The sequence below is a fragment of the Ruditapes philippinarum genome, unplaced genomic scaffold (assembly GCF_026571515.1).
Source record: "Ruditapes philippinarum isolate M1 unplaced genomic scaffold, ASM2657151v2 ctg1842_1_1_1_1, whole genome shotgun sequence".
In the NCBI taxonomy this organism is placed as follows: domain Eukaryota; kingdom Metazoa; phylum Mollusca; class Bivalvia; order Venerida; family Veneridae; genus Ruditapes; species Ruditapes philippinarum.
This window is the reverse complement of record NW_026859268.1, coordinates 30,580-53,443: the sequence shown is the minus strand read 5'-3', so window position 1 is coordinate 53,443 and position 22,864 is coordinate 30,580. Positions and strand designations below refer to the sequence as shown.

The 22,864-nt window shown below is 32.4% G+C and overlaps 1 protein-coding gene across 1 annotated transcript; it reads right to left on the bottom strand.

Annotated features, from left to right (window-relative positions):
- Positions 1–3,650: 3,650 nt before the first annotated feature.
- LOC132755907 (uncharacterized) lies at positions 3,651–22,116 on the bottom strand. Its single transcript, XM_060746845.1, has 7 exons — positions 22,045–22,116; positions 17,465–18,010; positions 16,485–16,857; positions 11,381–11,525; positions 5,792–6,918; positions 5,213–5,395; positions 3,651–4,637 (listed from the first exon to the last, which is right to left on the bottom strand). Exons 2-7 carry the CDS (start codon positions 17,980–17,982, stop codon positions 3,942–3,944), a joined length of 3,042 nt encoding a protein of 1,013 aa, XP_060602828.1. The 5' UTR covers positions 17,983–18,010; positions 22,045–22,116; the 3' UTR covers positions 3,651–3,941.
- Positions 22,117–22,864: the final 748 nt, after the last annotated feature.

The window sequence follows — 22,864 nt, the reverse complement described above, 5'->3', positions numbered from 1 at the left end:
GATGGAGGTTATGATGGTGAAGCAAGTATGGTAAGTTTCAAAGCCATACTTGTAATACTTCTGAAATAAAGTGGGGTGGTACGAAAAACTTAACCAAGGTGTGACGCCAACGCCAACGCTAACGCCGACGCCGACGCCGGGGCGAGTAGGATAGCTCCCCTTTTCATAGAAAAGTCGAGCTAAAAATGCAATTAAAAATACCTTCAAAACAATACAAAATAAATTACGCATATGTTGATGAAACGAATTTCGAACAAGGCTGACCATGCAACAGCAAGTCACTTTTACCCGCTCTGGCAGACGTCACAAAGATGTAAAATGGACGAAGTGGATTAAAGAAGACACAAAAATTTATTTTTATTTTATGTTTAAATTTTTTTTTATAAATTTCAGAAATTTTTTTTTAAAGTAAAAGAAAAAGAATATATATATATATATATATTAAGTATTTCATGGCAGTGATCTTTCATTTAGTTTCTTTTATATCTTATTCTGTCTATAAAACAATTTTGATATATTTTATTCTTTATTTTAAATAACATTGTTTATATTAATATTGGTGACAGAGTTGTATATACATTTATAATATTTCTTTGATTTCTACTTTCAGGATGTGGTTATGGGTATCTTACGGGTTTTATATATTTCTTTTATTGTTTTTTTTATTTTTCATTTTTTCTTATTGTTTATAATCACTTTTAGTAATTACTTTTATAACAATTTATACTGAAACATTTCCGTGATATATAAATGATAAGACTTGAAGTCTTCAACTTGTTAATTTAAAATATTTAGTTTTTATCTCATTTTTGTCACGTGGTAACAACAAATTACATGTACATGTTTCTTAATTGTATTTTATGTCTTTTCAGGTTAACACGGAGGCATAATCTCCAGGATAGATATTCAAAAGCAGTAAAGAAAAACTACGTTTTATGGACAAATTATAAAGAAAATGTGTTAATTTTATTTTTTTTAAAAGTGTATTTTGTGTTTTCCTTACTTTATACATAGTGTTTTAACTAATTCTATTCTGGGAGATTCTGCTTTCGTCAAAAGAAAATTTTAAAATGTGAATTTAAAAATTAGGACAAGGACATACCGGTGTAAAAATTTATTTAGAACTAAAAATGTGATTATGTTTTTTTTTTTTTAGGACAGATAAGTGTTATTTCAGTTATTCTCGCAATACAGAACAGTGTTATTTTAGGACAATTCAATAAGTGATAATAGTTATTTTATGATACATATATATACGGAACATTTCTTGTTTTCTCATATTAGTATAAAATTATATTCTATAATTTTCTTCTATGTTTGTTAACAAAAATATTTAAAAAAAACAAAACAAAAAAAACAACAAAATATTATGATTGGTTTTAAATAATATTACTTTCAATGATTAAAATTGTATATCGGTAATTATATCTCTTGCTATATATAAATTGTAAAATGTCAATTGCTTACCTTTAGTTTTTAATTTTTCGTTTATTTTTTTTTATTTTTCACTCTTGAAACTATTCTTAGTCATTCATACTTAAAAAGTGACATAATTTTTAACTTTAAATAAGTTTTATTTTAAAATACCTGTAAGTATTTTTAATTGGTCGGGAAGATATTGTAGGATAACGGTAATTAGCCGGTAATTAGTCAACAATACATAGTTATGCATAGGCGGATTTATATTAAATTTAATGAGCTGTCACGACACTATGCTTAATTTAGTTAATTAATAGGCCTGTCATCACTAAAGCGGGGAATTGTACCTTTTGTACTTAAAATCGTGCAAACATAATTGGTTATTTAATTGTTTAGCTGTCCACAAATGCATATATACTCTATGAATTATTAAGTCTTAGGCGTAAATTATTTTAGTATATAAGGTGAGCGAAATATTAGATTATTTAGAGTAGTTTTTGATGTTAAAACAGACTCACTCACTTAAGGTTAAATTATGCTAAATACGCAATTGGCATTTAATTCTTATTGTTTTACGTATTTATATAAGAATTGTAAAGTTGTTAAAAACATTGTTTAAGCAATTGTGTTGTCTTAGAGAATAGTATTTCATATTAAATAAATACATATATATGACGTTTATAAACTTGATATTGTGTTGACTTGTTCATATTGAGTTATTCAGATCTGGGCATTACACTAAATAATTAGATCTCCAAATAATCTTCAGTGTTACTTTTTTTTTGTTAGAGCATAAAATTACTTTTAGTAGCTTGAACTTTTCAATTATTTTGATTGCATAAATTCGTTTGGTAGCATTTTTTTTTATAGTTATATATTATATTAGAAAGAGTGTTTGGGAATTTAGATAATTGTCAAAAGAGTGTTTGGAAATCTGGTTAACAACCATTAGGATAGAAAGAGTGTTTGGGAATTTGATAACAACTTTAAGGACGAAAGAGTGATTGGGAATTTGGATAACAACTGTCAGGACGAAAAGAGTGTTAAAATTGTCAAGGAATAACAACTGTCAATGCATAAAAAAAGTGTGTTTGGAAAAGTGATAGCTCAGAGAAAAGCCTCATATCCCTATAACATCCAGAATGTGACATGTGTGCCAGGGAACAGAACTGTTACGTCCATGATATTAGAATCGGGACATCGTACTTCAATCTTTCCCATAAGCTCAACTTTGATGAATTCATAAATTGATTGAAGAGGGAAGGAAGTTGTTAATAAGAAGGCCGGGGGAAACACAGAAATAAGAATGCAGCGATCCTTATCGAAATGCCTTTAAAAGTCTGGAAAGTGACGGCTGATCTGTTAATATATCAGGTTAATGGAGCAAAACTGTTTTGTCCATGATATTTTATCAGGGCAGTTAGCTATTATATGAAACAAAGTTTTTATAATTCTTTTGACTTCAGAAATTAATCAAATTTGTTGACTTACGGACCAATATTGATGCAATAAAGAACACAGTCATGTATGAGTCAAATAGACATTAATGTACAAATACATATTTTCCCTAGTTTTGGACTGTTTTAAGTTAATTGTCAATCATAAACATACCCACTGTATGTTGCACAAGAAATGCGGTAAATAATGAACCTAGCATATAGCTATCATTTGTTTTACTATAATAGATATTATTTTTCAGTATTATCATCCAGATATATTTATTACTCCAACATTTATTTTGAAACCCTACCAAGAAAATTGTGAAAATGGTCATTTAAAAAAAAAAAACTGTCATATTTGAAAAAGTAACAGCATTTCTGTTAAGAAATTAGTCAACAACATTTTATATGCAAAACCGCCTACTGTAACTGCATAATACAAGGCTTAGAACTCAAGACTAAAAAATTGTTGAAACTAATAAACTAATATCAAGCATTTCAAAAATTTTGGGAAAAAATCCCTCCTGATAGCCCGTACCAAAATTTAAACCCAACCCATCATTGTTTTCCAAATTTTTACCAATTTTGAAAATTTTAGAAAGGTTTCTCTTAAAATTTTAAAAAACCCGAAAAAAGGGGTGTCATTAATTTTAAAGTTTTCCTATATCAAGTAAACCCCCAAATAACTATGAAAATTTATGAAAAACACTTAAAATTAAGCTTACGGGCTACTTTTTTTAGTTATGGTAAAAAAAGTTTATTAAAGTGTACAAAGCTATATGTCTGATAGCCTGTAGATTACACAATTATTGTTTGCATTTTTGAAAGAGGGTATTTCCAACACACCTGTAATAGCTGAATATGTTATTTGGGAAATATTGTTCTGTTTATAAACAATAATTCAAAGATGTTAGATAACCGAGATATTCTTTGTTGTAATTCAAGTATTGACTGTAAAAATTATGAAAAGAAAATTATTTTGCCAAAAAGATATAGCTCTATACACTTTAAGGCTGACATAGCATTCAGGGCCTGTAATTACAGTGTACCTAAAGAGAAAGAATGAGTCAAAAGGTAAAAAAATTAATCAAAAGATACATTTCTTCGGATGGTTTCGTCTATGATCTGAAGCGTTGATTCTCTTAACTGGTCAATGTCCTCTTCATTATCAGACAGAGCAATAGTCAGTCGCTGACCGTCATCATCATCTTGGTCGTCATGGTTATCATCACTTTCACGATTTTCATCAGAAACTTTCGATTTTGGATTATGTAGCCTAGCAACATGGTCTTCGAGAAACTTCTCTATGTTGAATCTTCTGGGGCAAAATTTACATTTTAACTTTTTGCCACCTTCGTGTAATTTCACATGACACATCAAGTTACTTTTATCACCGAATGTTTTGTTACAGAATTTACAGGAGAAAGGTCTGATACCTCTATGTCTATTTATATGGGCAGTATGATCTTCCTTGTCAAAGAACACTTTCGGACAGTCAGTACACGGATGAAGTATAATCTTAAACCTCTCCTTCACATCTTCAACTTTAGTTGGGTGAACTTGTGCCAAATGTCTTTTATAAGGTCGTAATTTTCTGAACTTAAGTTCACAATAAATGCATGGATAACGCCATTCCTGAGTGTGCGTTTGTCGATGATTGTTCAATAAAGATGGCTTCTTGAATTTTCTTCCACAAAAATCACAGATGAAATGCTGGTTTACGTGGCACCATTTATGTTGATCTAAACCATCTGCACTGCGGAATGCTTTCCCACAACCCTAATAAAGAAAAAGAAAAGTTTAAACATCAGGAGACCAGAATATGCTACATTCAAGAGGTTAAATAAAACATTTATTATCTGCAGAATAGAAAATATTTTGTGAAAAAGATACAAAGGAGTCCCTGAAGCAATCAAGCACTTACTTTTAAACCAAAACTTTCCTCTAATTTAAGAGCTACAACTCAGTCCAAATCCATTCCATGATGCATAATTTAACAATTATAAAGAGCTTTTATACCATTAACATAAATGCCTCTGTTAAAGGTCTTTGTAAATGAAATTCAGTTACAAACATGTCATACACTTCCCAAAAAGTTATGAAGTACTACATTAAATTGCATGCATAACTTTATGTTAAAGTGTGAAGCAGGTGAGTAGTATAGCACCACTTTTCATTGGATAGTATAGCTAGTGCATTTTTATTTAAGGGATATCATTTGTGTAATACAAATATAGTGTAAAGACGTGCTTAATAATATAATTTCATTAAATTTGTTCAATAAATTAAGTAATGAACCTACACTCATTCAATATCCTCTATTAAATTAATTGCTAAATATACAATGTACCTACCTCCACTTTACACTTATACGGCCTCTCGCCAGTGTGAATACGTCGGTGTGGATCAAAATGGCGCTTGCTCTTGAACTTCTTACCACATATGTCGCAGACATACGGAAATTCTGATAAATTCCGATGTGATTTCAGATGGTAGAAAAACAAGTTTGACTTTTCGCTGAATGTTTTCGGACAATACTGTAAAAAGAGAAAGATTGATATGACCCTTAAAAAATAATGACTATACAAAGTTTTAGTATAACATTTTTAAATATTCAAAAACTGTAAAGGGTTTAACATATACAAAAAAATTTTAAACATTTAAATTTTTCCAGAAAAGATTTTAAATAAATTTGTTAAAAACACTCTAATTTTCTTTTTAAAAAAATCATTTTGCCCAAATATCATTTTAAAAAAGAATTTTTCCCATGATTGTAAATATTTGGCCAAGTTGAGAAAACCTTTGGGACAAAAAAATAGTAAAAACAAAATTTTTTGGGGAAAAACTAGATACTGGACAAGAAGATTTATATATGCACACCATCAGGGTCATAAAAAATAAATAAATGAACAAGATTGTAAATGAAAACTTACTGGACAGGAGTACCTGGACTTGTGACAGAGCATGTGGCGATTAAAAAGACTTGTCACCGAAAACTGCTTATTACACAGTACACAGTCATTGATTCCAAACTGTTTGTCATGATCAGATGATAAATGTTTGCGCAAGTTCTTCAAACCAGTCACCTCACTCAAGCAGACGTTGCAGCTAAATGTTACATTGTCCAATCCTGCATCCAAGTCATTCTTATCATCATAACTTATCAGAGAGACGGATCTACAACCACCATCTGTATGCTGTTTTAATTTCTGACCAGTTGTAAATCTCCAATGACAGCTATGGCATTCATAAGACTTCTTGAAGTGCTCCTTTAAATGAGCTGATAAAAACCCAACTGTAGTAAATCCTGCACAACATACATTGCATTCAAATATGCTCGATTCATTATGCAGAATTAGATGCTCTTTGAGCTTTCCGCGACCTTTAAAGCCGCTCCGACTGCATACTGCACAAGATATTGGATCTACTGTTTGTGAATCTAATAGTTCCTGAAAAGTAGAGGTTACTTCCACACCAGTCTTAGTATCTGTAAACGTAATACTTTCCTTCAATACATCATTTTCAGATCTTGTCAAATGTTTAGTTTTATTACAATACGGATTTTTTATTTGATGTAGCTCTAAGTGACACTTCCACAGAAAATTATACCCACATAAAGCACATTTATATTGTCCCCTATTCAAATCTTCAACAGTGTATAGAGCTATCCTCACTCCATTTTTCCTCCTGACTACAATAGAGGCATCTCTACTGTTTTCATTTCTGCTCAAATTTTCAGCTATGTCTTTGAACATACCGTCTCTTCTTTCACGAACAGCTTTAGACCTGGCTACTGCAGATCTAAATACATTTTTACCATGTTTATTATCATCATTCCTTTCATCAGTATCATCTTCATCATCATATTCCTCTACTTTCTCATGGTAATCATCATTGTCATTATCATCATCATCCCCTCCACCATCACTATCATCTTTTTCATCATCACCTGTTAAACCATTAGTGTTATTTACATTACCACCCATCTCTACATCATCTATTGTTTCACCTTCCGACTTTATGGTAATTTTCATTTCCTGTTTCCATGCCTCCTCTTTTTCTGTAATAAATAAAAGAAAATGTAAGTTATGATCATCAATTGAAATGATAAACTGATGCAAACTAGCTAGGAGATGCAATCATGAAGGTTTTAAGAGAATTGTAATAAATAAAATTTCTAATGTGAGCCTCTTCTCATCCTATCAAATAGGAAAGGAATAAAGAGTTCTGTAGGACAGAGTAATTTTTAACCAATGGGTAGTCATCTACTATAACTTGCAAAGTGCATCAAGGAAATGTTACATATGTTAGCTTTGAAGCTTTGGTTAAAAAAATAATTTTCTATATGAGCCATTATCTAAATATTATTGATTGAATCAAATGTGTAGGATTAAATAATGGTGTAATGATATCCACAGCTGATGATAGTGCTTATCAAATGATATACCTTATTGTAGCATTTATATAACAGTATTAACATGCCCTTAATACATATACAACAAATTCTAAGCATACATAATACCAGTAAGTGAAATAGAAATAATTTTAAAACATAATATTTAATCCCTTTAATTGTTTTGGGGGTATTAACCTAAAAGGGAGACACAAGCGAAATTTTCATTTCTTCGACTTTAACATTTCTTTTAATTTTCTATAAATGTCCTTGAAATGAATACACCGGGAGTAAGCAGCCACATGAACAAAACTTTTCTCCTTGTAAAAAATAAAATGGTGGTTTCCCAACTTGGCCCACATGAGTCAGGTTCGAGCATTTAGATTTCACAATTGTTGTTATAGAGATCTATAAAAATGTTAAAGTACCTGTCAAATGAATGACTAAGACGTATTTCAACTGTCAGACATATTTCAATCTAACAATATCCACAATATCTGTTATTGTAATTTCTAGAGTTTTTTTTGAGATAATGATTTTTTAAAAATACCGGGGATTTGTTTAATATTTAAAAAATAACTCACTTGAAATTTCCCAAAAAATAAGTATTTACGAAAATCATGTAGGACTTTTTTAAAAAATTTACTAAGTAGATATGAGTAAATAAGTCAATTTAATATTTTTGCCATTCATTTGCCCAAGTTTCCCTATAAATGTGAAAGTAAATAATGTTTTTGTGTTATTACAATTAATTTGAGCATTCACTTGCAAGTCAGAAGTACAGGAGAATAAAATCAATATGCTCTTTAAATCCTAATTATGCCAAAATTATCTTAGCTTGAAACAATAATTTCATTGTATATAATACAAAAACTACAAAGTTATAAAAATACAGATTAAACAAGAATGTCGAACGACACATATACCCCCCCCCCCCTTTCTAGCCATTGACTCACATAATTGATAATTTTATTACATAAACTTGCCAAAAATGGGTACATGGAAGTGTTCAATTATGGAAAAATAAACAGAAACCATTTTTGACATTTAAGGCCATGTGACATTGACCTTTGACCTAATGACCCCTAAATCAATAGAGGTCATCTACTTCTTATGACCAATAAACTAGGTGAAATAGGAAGACTTTGTGATGAATACTTTTCAAGATAATCAGCGGAAACCCTTTTGACATTTAAGGCCCCTGTGACCTTGACCTTTGACCTAGTGACCCCAAAATCAATAGGGGTCATCTACTAGTTATGACCAATCACTATGTGAAATATGAAGACTTTGTGATGAATATTTTTTAAGATAATCAGCGGATACCATTTTGACATTTTAAGGTCCCTGTGACCTTTGACCTAGTGACCCAAAAATCAATAGGGGTCATCTACTAGTGATGACCAATCACTATGTGAAATATGAAGACTTTGTGAGAAATATTTTTCAAGATAATCAGCGGAAACCATTTTGAAATTTTAAGGTCCCTGTGACCTTTGACCTAGTGACCCCAAAATCGATAGGTGTCATCTACTAGTGATGACCAATCACTATGTGAAATATGTGAATACTTTGTGAGAAATATTTTTCAAGATAATCAGCGGAAACCATTTTGAAATTTTAAGGTCCCTGTGACCTTTGACCTAGTGACCCCAAAATCGATAGGTGTCATCTACTAGTGATGACCAATCACTATGTGAAATATGAAGACTTTGTGATACATACCTTTCAAGATAATCAGCGGAAACCATTTTGACATTTAAAGCCCCTGTGACCTTGACCTTTAACCTAGTAACCCCAAAATCAATAGGGGTCATCTAATAGTTATGAATAATCACTGTGTGAAATATGAAGACTTTGTGTTACATACTTTTCAAGATAATCAGCGGAAACCATTTTGACATTTAAGGTCCCTGTGACCTTGACCTTTGACCTAGTGACCCCAAAATCAATAGGGGTCATCTACTAGTTATGACCAATCACTGTGTGAAATATGAAGACTTTGTGATACATACTTTTCAAGATAATCAGCGGAAACCATTTTGACATTTAAAGCCCCAATGACCTTGACCTTTGACCTAGTGTTCCCAAAATCAATAGGGGTCATCTACTAGTGATGACCAATCACTGTGTGAAATATGAAGACTTTGTGATACATACTTTTCAAGATAATCAGCGGAAAACATTTTGACATTTAAGGTCCCTGTGACCTTGACCTTTGACCTAGTGACCCCAAAATCAATAGGGGTCATCTACTAGTGATGACCAATCACTGTGTGAAATATGAAGACTTTGTGATACATACTTTTCAAGATAATCAGCAGAAAACATTTTGACATTTAAGGTCCCTGTGACCTTGACCTTTGACCTAGTGACCCCAAAATCAATAGGGGTCATCTACTAGTTATGGCCAATCACTGTGTGAAATATGAAGACTTTGTGATACATGCTTTTCAAGATAATCAGCAGAAACCATTTTGACATTTTAGGTCTCTGTGACCTTGACCTTTGACCTTGTGACCCAAAAATCAATAAGGGTCATCTACAAGTTATGACCAATCACTATGTGAAATATGAAGACTTTGTGATACATACTTTTCAAGATAATCAGCAGAAACCATTTTGACATTTAAGGTCCCTGTGACCTTGACCTTTGACCTAGTGACCCCAAAATCAATAGGGGTCATCTACTAGTGATGACCAATTACTATGTGAAATATGAAGACTTTGTGATACATACTTTTTAAGATAATCAGCGGAAATCATTTTGACATTTAAGGTCCCTGTGACCTTGACCTTTGACCTAGTGACCCCAAAATCAATAGGGGTCATCTACTAGTTATGACCAATCACTATGTAAAATATGAAGACTTTGTGATAAATACTTTTCAAGATAATCAGCGGAAACCATGTGGTCTACCGACGGACAGACCGACAGACCGACCGACAGACCGACATTAGCAAAACAATATACCCCCTCTTCTTCGAAGGGGGGCATAAAAAGCAGTATTTACAAACATTATGCTGAAAAACCAATAAAAACTCAATACAAAAATAGTTGTTAATGTAAAAAGACACATACCTGTATAATTAAGACAATAGTAAATTGAAAATAATAAAATTACAATTTAACAATAACTTTCATTTAAGCAGACAAAGTTGGAATATGACTGCTCAACTTGTGTCTTTTCTTATATACAGGTCGGTCCTGCCAATATTTGGTCCTGAAGGGGTGAGATTTTATCACCTTAGATTTAACAAAAGAAATATTATGATAATTACAATTAAAGACAAGCAGGAAATGATAGTGTGATTTTGACATTATATAATTATTCTTTTGTTCTTGCCTAAGGTTGATAAGGAAATGATCATTAAAGATCAACAATAGAGACAGGAAGAAGCAGATTTACAATTTTTACTACAAGTGTCAGCTTAAAAGTCAAAAGAGTTATTTTCAAAATAGATGATTTATTTCTAAGATTTCTAAAATTAAAGGGGTCAATTGGAGGAAATTATCTTTATCAATAAAATAATAAATACATTATTTCCAAAGTTTGAAAATCTCAGCATTACAAAAACACAATTAAAATCAGTTAAGCAATATATGAAAATAAAATTGCAAATGAAAAATATAATATACAAAATTTAAAAAACTAATGTCATATTATGTGATATAAAATCATGATGTGAAAATATTGCTTCATAACAATTATTTACAAAGTTGATAATTTTCATGTTGCCTTCCTTAAATTTATACCTTAGTAGAGGGCAATGTTTCATCTAATTGTCTCCCATGGTTAAATTCAATAATACCAGTGATTTTCCTGCTTATATGACAGACTCCGATAAAAGGCCTCTTCCCAATTGAAATTTTCTTTTAAATCATACAGTTTTTCCAAAAATATGAACATAAACCAGCTTTTTTACTTCCCAAATTAGCAATTTTAGCAATGATTTTTCCCAAAATCAAGAGGCTAAGGCCAGAAAAAAATCACTTAATACATTTACATGCACTGAAAACAATCACAAATCATGACAAAAAATGTCTTAAAATATACTTAAAAGGGAAAATTTTATTTCACTTATAACACCTTGTATCTTAACAAGTGATAAAAGAAAATTTACTTACCTTTACAGTAATTAAAGAAGCTACCAATCACCTCTGAATTATCCTGAGCAAATTGTACACCATATTTAGAACCAAACCATTGTGCATGATCTCCATTGCTTGTAATTACCAGCACTTGTTGACCTGCACTCTCCAACTTATCACACTGAAAATGATTCAACAAATAAAACCTAAGTTACATTAAGTAACAGTATGTCACAAATAATACAATGACTAAATTAATGAGTTTTTTGTAGACAGTTTATGCCCTAGGCTAGACAGACCCTGTCAAGAGTAACATTAGATAAGAAAGTCAAGAATAATCCATTTCTTAAACCTGTCATATCTTATACTTGTAATTGACTCCAGGCAAAAACTGCACATCAAGTGAGTTTATATCTCAACATTTATTTCTGACACAATCATAAAATACAACTAGCTTTTTTGTATAATCTGAAAATGATTTTATCAGGGGGGAAATAGCAGCCTAGATAATAATTGTTAAAGATAGTGTATGTTGTAATTGAGGTTGTATACCACACTTAACTGAAATTATATATTTGAATATAATTATGCTTATAAAACACTTTTTAAACATGAAAGAATATGTAAAATATGTACTGCAAATATTTGTACATATTATATATAATCATTATAATATATGTGAAAAATTTGACTTTATAGAAAATAAATTTTTTATTACCGCCCTTTATTTACATAAAATGTTAAATTCGGTTCTATCTTTATAAATAATGCTTTTTGGAACTTACAAATTGATAAATCTTAATTTGATTATCATATTTATGATTTAAAACCATAAAAAATTACAGGATCTTTAATCTGGTTACTTTCTATACCCATGTTTATATTATTGAAAAAAAAGTCATTGTCAAATACCACCAGGAGCTATTATTTGAGATACAACATGACAAAATTATTGAAATTAACACAGTAAAAATCTTAATAATCATTATTGTATAAAAATCACATTTATATCAAATATGATATTTTGGATCATTAAAATATCTTAAATTCCAGCTTCAATTACATGTATTTAAATATCATATTACAATATGATATAATTATACGTTATGAACTTCAGTTTTCCATCTCTATTTAATTTGTTTACTTTATTTTTTTTGTAGGATTTCCATTTATCTACGATCATTTGCATATTTGCTTGTAGTCAATTTATTTGTAAAACTATGAAGTTGAACTATAAATCCCTTCAATTTCACATGGACTGTTCCAAATTCAAAGCAGGGCAAGTCCATTACAGAAATGCTGCAAGTTAAGGCCAAAAAAAAATATATGTCTGGTTCAGGAAACATTGGTCCAAAAAATCAGGAGGGTAGGGATTTTTTTTTTTTTTTTTTTGGTTGGGAGAATGTCTTATTTTCCATATATAGATGTGTTGCTTGCTTAACATACTTAAACAAAGATTGTAATCAATCAATGCAAACACCATTTTGTAATAAACTATCAGCATGTGATATTGTGTTGTTTATTTCTTGTATGTAGTCATTTAACCATGTAGCACCTGTATTCATACTAATTTGCTTTCGATGGTCCGGCCGGTCCGGCCTTGGCCGGACCAATATTTTGTCCAAAAATGAGTGAAAAAAAAACACGCATCGCTGATTTCTAATTTACTTAAGTATTCTTCTAAACGTGACAGTCTCTTGAGATCTAGCACCTGATACACCGGGTTTTAGAACTCTGTGCCCTACTCGCTGGGCAGTCCGTGCAGCTAGTCTCAAAAGTGTGATTGATAATTACACTGTACTAAAGGACCTAGCTGTTACTCAACTTACGTGTAATTGCCGATGAGCTCATTACCACCAGAGAACGACGGCGATGCTTTTTTGGAAAATTTACATAAAATGAGACTCTGTTGTGTAAGATTTTTGTGAACAAGTTACTGCTGAACAAAAAGTGGTACTGTAATATTTCTTGTAATTGTTTATTTGTAATTATCAGATAAAAATGCATCTAAAGAATTAAAACAACATCAGTTATTGTTTATTTTTCATTTGCCAAATATCAATTACATGTATTCATCTTTTATGTACACCTATCCGTCCGTTATGCATATATGGCACAAAAACACAATTCATTTTCACCCCCTCATCAAATGGGATACAGGATACAAGGGTTACACAAGGTTACAATGGGATACAGATTAATTTTTACATTTAATTTTTCTAAAGTTACAAATTTCTGTTGAATAATTTTGTTTTATTGATTTATTTCACAAATTTATTGGTTTATACAATCTCAGAGTGAAAATTTGTCTAGAATAAAATATATAAATCTGTAATCTAGCTTGAGAAATGGTCTTGTTTATTCAAAGGGGCTTATCTGTTTATTCAAAGGGGCTTATCAGTAACAGTACATCACCTTCAAAGGGACCTTTTAACTTTAGAATTAAAGCCTAAGGCAAACTCTTGTTAATTGGTAAACAACTTTAATATTGTACTAATAAAATTTAAGTTTTAATTTAATTTAAGAATTAAAGCCTAAGGCAAACTCTTTATTTAATTACTGGTAGAAAAAACAACTTTTTCATATCTGATGGTCATAAACCATAAGTAACCAATGTAACCCTTGTAACCATGTATCCCATTCTTTACAGGGGTGAAAAAGAATTGTGTTTTTAGGACATATCTACGTTATGCGAACCTTAAATTTCACCCTTAAAACTTACGACGCACTTAAATCTGTGATAAAATCGTTGACATATTACTATAACATGTACTAGCGGCAGACTGTAAACTGTGCCAAATATACGGGAAAACGGCCCTGAGAGCATCCTAGAATAAAAAATTTTCCGGGGAGCATGCCCCCGTACCCCCCTAGATTCGGGATAAATCCAACCAAATTAGCCGCACCATTCTCAAAATCGTGACGACGGGCCTGTATTCTGCTTATTATGTACCCTTTCCCTTTGAATCACCCGCTGTACTATGCTAACCTGCATCTGACAGGTCTGACAATTAAAAGATCAAGGGTCACCTCTGTAACAAGTTAATAATAATGCTGTATTATAAGCTTAGAGCATCTGACATGCACTATTCCGGGGACCAAAATAACACAGCTACTGTATATATAATTTTAATGTTAAACATATTCAAATGGTCTTCAGGGGGCGCAAGTCTATACATATATATGTGCAACTGGTACCAACAGTTGCAGGGTTCTCACAGAGAAGGAGTCTTGAGACTCCCAAGCACAAAAAAGTAGGAGTTCCAGATCACAATGAATATGTTAAGCCATCTTTACTGCACTTATATTATGCAGTTGACAAATATGATGTATATATCAGAGTAAGGGGTTGGGAAGTCAGAGTTTGAACAGAGAAAAAGCTTATTCAGGAAAATGGTTATATGTCCCAAATGGAAAACACTGTACCATAAAAGTGATTGACAAGATTTGAAATGTAATTTAAAAAACATACATCATCAGACATTACACCCCCTCCCTTAAAAAAGAAAATATTCATTGTATGTTACAAACACATACTGGTAATGGCTCCATCTCAACTATTAGGCCGCTATTCCATTAGTACGTGATCCGTGACCCGCGTCAGTGGTCCGTGTCCGGGCATGTCCGTGGGTATTATTCCATAGGTACGTTATTTTCTATATACTTTTAATTGAAGTATAGCAAACAGAGGATAATTATTTGTAGAATATGATATAATTTCGTTCTAATACCAAAAACAGTTGTAACATCAAAGAATTATGTAACAAACATTGAATATCAGTTAGGTTTTCAAATAACATCTCTTGAGCAACCGAAGACCAGATGTTGTTATTTTTAATCTGTCATTGCTGCATCATAAACTTATAGGTTCTCCTACACTATTTTGGTGAGCTCTTTAGTATTTTCTTTCGAAATTGATAAAGTATTTAATTTCGTTCGAGGCATTTTGTAGGGATGAGACATGTCAGTGACTGTCCGCGTCCGTAAAAAATCGCTCATCCTGCGAAACGTCATGGATGCCGTCGCGGAAGCGGATGGTAAACGGACAAAAGGAATAGATTCAACATATTCTTTGATTAGCAAATCAGTAGCGGACGCGGATGACGGACGCGGACCACTTATCACGTATAAATGGAATAGCGGCCTTAATAGTTAATTTAATTCCTAAACTATATTTTAAGTGTTATTACACACATTTTAACAAAACATAATTATCTTCCTTTTGGCTACGATTTTTTTAATTATAAAAAGCGGCATCGCGAAAATATGTGACAATTGAAAATTTGTCTGTTTCCTGCAGAAACATTCACAATTCTACTTGTTGTTGATTTTGATCATATAAGATTAAACATTTTTTGATTATTTTAAGATTGTTACTCATCGGCCATTTCAACAGGCATCGTAAAACAAAATTTTCACATTTGTAATTTTCGTACCCAAAAATTTTCGTACCGAAAATCAAAAAAAAAGTTTAGGGTCGGCGGTAAAAAAATAGGGTCGGTCGGGTTCCCTGAACCAGACATATTTTTTATTTTGGCCTAAGGGTTAAATTCAAATAAAATAGTCAGGCATGGTTCAACTTAGGTCATATGAAAATGTTAGAATGTATAACTCTTAATATATCCCACTTTGTATATTAACAATGCAAAAACATAAAAATGTGAATATCAATGACAAACTTAAGGAAAAAAAAAATTATATTGGTATTAAAAGTTTTGTTTGTTTCTTTTTACACCTTTTCTCCCAACAGTATTTCAGTCATATAGGCAGGTAGTTTCCTAACTATCGTTCCTGGAGAGTTACACCAGTACTAGACTACCTTCCTCCGTGCTAAACTACCAAAGCATCTCCTGGGGATCGAACCCACGCCAGAGAGGTAACTGGATTAGAAGTCATTGACTCTAAAAGTTTTGGGATAACAGTGATTTTTGTAGGTAAAAAGTGGCTGGGTAACAAAGAATTTCTTATTTAGGCCTAATATCCCAAACTTAATATTTTGCACTATACAGATGGCAAGCACCATTTCTTTGGATATTTTTGCTTCACAAAAACCGTAATTATTGTAGTTGTCATGATCTAAATATGTTACTAGTTATCAGTAAAAATAAAGTTGATGATTATAATTAAACAGAAAAATTACCGAATCCTTCAAGGCATGAATGGCAGCAATTTCTTCATCAAGCATTGGTTGAGTTCCTCCAGAATTTTCATCAAGTTTTCCAACACTGCTCTCTCCAGAGTTATCTTTGAAATTCTTAGCTGTTTGAAACTTGCTCGATAATCTTATCTTTAAAGATCTTGTTTTTTTCTCTGTAGGTTTTTCTATGGTGTCATTATTTTCAACAGAATCACTTTCTTCACTAAAGCTTTCAATATATTTTGTCATTTTTCGTGTCTTAGTTCTTTTAGCTCCACCATCTACCATGCTAGTATTACTTCTCTTTGCTCTAACGCCTTCCATGTTGGCCTTTGTTCTCTTTGATCCAACATCTACCCTGTTGATAGGCTCCTTCCTGAAGAAGAAAAACAATACCTATATTGTACAAGATAGCTAATCATAGTGATCATATTCTATCAATGAAGGGAAATATCAGTCAGGAAACAATGTTGTTGTTAAATTTCTTTTTCTAAAATGCTTTAAACACAAACTTAATGTTTTTCTCAAATACAGTTTAGCAGGTGCACAGAGGAGAGTATTTGATGCACTATCATGTGTAAACACACACACCAAAAAAAACCCCAAAGCATTTGGAAAAAAAAGAAGATTTTATTATAAAAACTTGAAAATATGTGCTACTTGGCACCTATTCACAAGTTCTGTGAAAAAATGTTGAAAGAAATGCAACTGTCTCTCTGCTATGATTCTCCAATCTGCTTAACAGATTTTTTTTCAATGGAAAGCCTTGTTAAAATCCTTGGAAAAACATGGCCATAATTATATTCTAAGCAAGAAAAACAATCGTGGAATTGGTCAATTCTAACACCAGAAATAAAACTGCCAACATGAAGACAATTCTTAGTAATGAAAAACAGGCATCATTTTGCAAATTTGTTTCTAAACATTTCACATTTGAGCTTAAACTTATTATTCAAAGACCAGACAATAGTATCAACACTTACAAAGTTGTGTGTTTCCGAGCATTATGTCTACTTAAAGACTGAGCTCTGGTGAAACTCTGTTGGCAAAGTTCACAGAAATGAGCTCTGAATCGGAGACTTCCATCATCTTCTGTCCTGTCTTCACTTGATTTGGTAACCTTCTCTTTCTTTTCCATTACCTCAGCTTTAACTTCCTCTTTCTTTTCTTGTACCATTATCGTTTCACTTTGATCAGAATCATGTACTACTTCTGATTTCTCGACCACAGCCTCACTTTCAGACTTCTCATGCACTGAAGCTTCATGAATGTAGTTATCTAAATGCTTTTCAGATGTAATGTCAGACTTGGACTCTGATTCACTCTTGGTATCAAGGTTAGACTTGGTCTCGGAGGAAATACTCATGGTACCAATGTCAAGTACACTCATGGTACCAAGGTCAGACTTGGTCTCCAAGGAAATACTCATGGTATCAATGTCAGACTTGGCCTCGGATACACTCCTGGTACCAAGATCAGACTTGGTCTCGGATTCACTCATGGTATTATTACAGTGGATCAATAGCAATCTGCAGAAGACAAAAATAAACAATAAACAAGTATTTTATATATGGTTCTGTCAGAAGATGCCTCTTAAAGCTGAAAAACTTTTCAGTATATAATCTGATAATAGTGTATTATAAAATATGTTAATAAGATGTTGCTTTTTTCAAAACTGTATATATTAAAGCTACTACCCCACACATTGTACATTGGGCGTTTTTGAAATAAAATGTCATCAAAAGATACAATTTCATCACAGACATGTACAATTATATGGAACTAGTTGATTAATACATGTCCAACGAAAAACGGTTAACCACCTTAGTAAATTATTTGCAATGTTTATCCTGCTGCAAATTTAAACCATTGCAATGCTTTTTGTTGTTATAAATATTGACTTAAATCCTAAACACTCGTAAACTGGTTGCAAGTAGATCAGTTGGTTTTGGGAAGAACATTTGTGTGCTTGGTATGTTTTTAATTTTTCAATAGATTGCTGCACAATTTACATTGCAGCCTGTTATAAAGCTCATGTTGGGGTCCAAGATCTCAATACTGCATTATAACAAGGTCCTGATATATAACGCTCATCACGAAATAACCACATTACCCCACTCACCGCCCATACATAATGCTTATGATTTTTACTTACCATTCAATGAATATTAACATTATTTTATTCTAAAACAATTTAATATTGCAAACATGTATTATATTGTCAAATAATACTTATTATACTTCAAAGAAACAAACTTTTGAAAGAAAAACATAAATCACAAAATTACAGATACATAGTATGGTTATAGTAAAAGCTTCCAGCTTAAGTTGTGTCCCTTAGTTAATCAAACACCATACATCGCCTGCCTCAACATTTTTTTGCTGTTCGATAAAATTTAAATTGATCTTGGGATAAAGTATTGAACTTCATTAATTCAGAAATGTTTGCATTTCACATTTACGGTACATGAATTTGAGACTTTTGTTACAATTTGGTGCTTGATTGATCCACAGGTCAAACGACAAAAGAGCGGATTAACGCTAACCTGTGCATGCTTTCACACTTTCTGTGCTAGTTTGTTTGTTTGTTTCATTTTACGCCTTTTCCTAACAGTATTTCAGTCATATAGGCGGGTTGTTTCCTAACCATCGTTCCTGGAGAGTTACACCAGTACTAGACTACCTTCCTCCGTGCTAAACTACCAAAGCATCTCCCGGGGATCGAACCCACGCCAGAGAGGTTACTGGATTAGAAGTCATCGACTCTAACCCCTCGACCACGGAGGGGGTGCTAGTTAGTGTCCTTATTACATTTGTTTATTGTACTTGACTGTCACAAGCCTTGTAGCCGATATGGCGCGTTATAAATCTACAGGGAAAAAAATATAATCGGCAAAAATACAACATTTTTTTCAGGAGCCATTTTTAGGTCTATGAGCGTTATACTGGGGTTAGTGTTCAAATAACAAGTTCTACCTGCATCAAGCTGTCCCTCTCGATACTTGTTAACAGGTTGATAATAGGGGTGTTTATATCGCTGTCAAGTGAAACGTAACAACTGTTAGGTCAATGTTATCTCATGGAAACTGCAAATTTTAAAATAATCTAAGCAAATATGTTGATAGCTTATAATCAGACCTGTTCTGTGTGAGAGAGTTGCTTTAAATTTTATTGATATATACATAGAGCGGGAATAAAGAATGAAGCAATGCCTTTTCCAGTTTACATTGCATATATATATATATATCAGATGAGTGTGGTGGCACAGAGGTGACATGTTGTTTTTTTTATTTATCTAGTGTGCTCGAGATACTATGCCCTTCGCACGAGATACTAAGTGGTGCACACAAGTAACTAAGCTGTGCGCAGAAGATAATAAAGTGGGATGCACGAGATACTATGTTGTGTACATGAGTTACTAAGTAATGCGCACCTGAGATAATTGATGCGCACAAGATACTATGTTTGCGCACAAGTTATTCAGTCGTGCACACAAATTACTAAGTAGTGCACAGGAGATACTATGTAGTGCACACCAGATTATTAAGTGGTTCCCACTAGATACTATGTCTGACTGACGTACAAGATAATTAATTTAAACAGAAATTTTCTAGGCTTAAAAAATTCATATAGATCTATATATAAATGTAATCTGATTAATTATCTCATGGGCACCACTTTATTATCTTTCGCACAACATAATAACTTGTGCCACAACTTATCTCCTGCAAACAACATAATGTCTTGTTCGCACCATAGTCCAAAATATCAGACGTTACAGGCTTGTTATAGTCTATGTTGATCGAGCCTGACATCTAATAAACGCATAGCATCATAAAAAATTAAAAAAACATCTAAGGTCTTGCCTTTCAAGCTTTATTCTAAAGCTTATCTTCTTTTCTTTCAATTTCATGCTCAATCATAAACAAAAACTCTCAAAACAATGAACTTATCAATTTAAAATAAAATATAAACATATCAATCTATTTTTGTCTATCGGCTATACTGGTTAAGGCGCTTCACAGATCGATTCCAAATTTTTTAAAGGAAAAATATATTCGAACACGCTTATGTGCATGGGCAATTATTTTGTTAAAAAAATATTCCATTAGAATCTTATGACTTAGTTAAACGCTTGCAATTGAATTAGCCAATCAGATTTTGCGCACTGTATGGCGGCCATTTGTTTATCGGCTGTATAAGGAATTTAATTACGTAATGACGGGATTTAATTATGATTTTTCTGATGTTTAATTATTTTGTCAAAAGGTATTTATTTTTTCGCTTTTTTCACAAATAGGTCAAAATCAATGTAAATACACACCATCGTTTTTTCGCTCCCTCCAATTTTCTAGCGGAACGTGCTATGGGTTTTTGAGCAATTTTGATATGACGTTGCTTTGACCAGAAACAAAAATATCTCAAATCGACGTCATATTTATAGGACTAGTTTGCACCACAGAAATATCTTATGCTCACGACTTAGCAACTTGTGAGCACAACAGTTTTCCTGCCCACATGATAAATAAAAACAAATGTCACCTTTGTGCCATTGTAGATAAGTTATGCGTTGGTTTTGACAAATATAGATTTTTTTTTAATTTTAAGAAGCTCCACACCCGAAGTGTCTGTGCCACAGACACTTTGGGGGTCATATGCCGCTCCCAAAGTGAGATGCCCGTGTAAAAACTAACACAAAAATTTAATATTTAAACACTATTGGGACATCAGTTACAACATACTGGTTTTCAAACAATTTTTACATACTGTACTGTATATGAAAAAAATACCAGGTAAACAGTTTTTTGCCAGTGCTTTACAACTCTGGTAATTAAACGGGCACTCTCCTGGATTAATTAAAGCCCTTGCACATATGCACAAGGTTGCAAAAACAAGATTCTTTTACACTACAGCCTAAACTTTAAGACCAGCACCTGCACATCTTGTCGCTCTTCTGCTGCAAGTGCAACTCCCTTCTGCTGCACGTGCAACTCCCGCCTTTCTTAAAAGGTGTTAGACCACTACATTAATACAAGGTGTTAGACCACTAAAACACATGAAGTTTTTCAGATATCAAAAATGCGAAATAACAATCAAAAGACTTTCTGTCAATTTTCTAGGTCAACATTGATTTGTTGTCAAGCTAATTGACCTGCCTGCCTAGATAGTGTACTTTTATGTATGGGCTGTAGCTCCTCTGTAAAACGCGAGATTTTGACCCTAAACAATTCAAAACATAAACCAACCTAAAAATCTACTTTTTTAATGTCAAAAGTATATTTTGTCAAAATAAATTTGATTTACTGCATTTTAAAAGTTATCTCTGATGTAGAAAACGGAATAACCATTATAATGGAACTTTTGATTTCAGTTCGACTGTCCGGATCCGTTACGTTTCAACAGGTTTTATCGTACAGCCACCCTGTTTCAGAATTAGGTTTCCGCGGCTTTCTTTTACTGTATCAAAGTCTGCTTCGTCGATCACATATAAATAAAGCCTAAACTAAAGGAGAATGTCATTATTACGCATTTATAATGTAACTAAAGAAGAAAACAACCGTACCAAACTATTAAATATGTTACTAAAACAGCCGTCTATCAGCCGCCATGACAGGTTATCTACGGTGTAATACACCCGTTCCTTACCGGAAAAGGGTTCTAAAGTACTAAACATAGCAAAATAAATGTCTGGGGAAAATTCGAAGTTATACAATATAAATGAGGTCGGCAGCTCATGAAGATTTTCGGTAAAATATTTTACTGGTCTTTTTTGTGTGTTTTAGTAAGACATACAATCTATCCACTGTATTATTTTTTTTTATAATTATTTAAGAGATTAAAACAACGCTATCTGCACATTAGACTATTAGAATCAACCAACTTAACAGGAATAATGATCAACATCACTGTGAAGCTGTGCACCTGGGGTTTTGCATGTGGATTTTTTCAGTTTTGTTAGAGTTATTGATTTTGACTTCATATAAATTTGCAATTTTCAACTTTCAAAAAATATTTATGCCTGAAAGTTTACAAGAATGTTTGTCAGCTTGTGTACTTATGCACCTCGGGGTTTGCTTGTGGATTGATTCAGTATTTGTAAAGTTCTTGCCCTTGACCAGGTAAATTTTTTTTAGTTATCAACTTGTGTCACGTGTAGCCCCAAAAAAATATGACGTAGAGTCATAAGTTTGACTAAACAGTAGAGTGTTGGGGACACCCGTGTCCTATTGACACATTGCTAGTTGTTTTCGTGTGTGTAAATGTATCTTTGAGGTCTATTGACTAGAAAAAAAGATATTGTACCTAAATTTCATTTAAAAGTTCATGTTTTTTCATCACTGTGAAGCTGTGCACCTGGGGTTTTGCATGTGGATTTTTTCAGT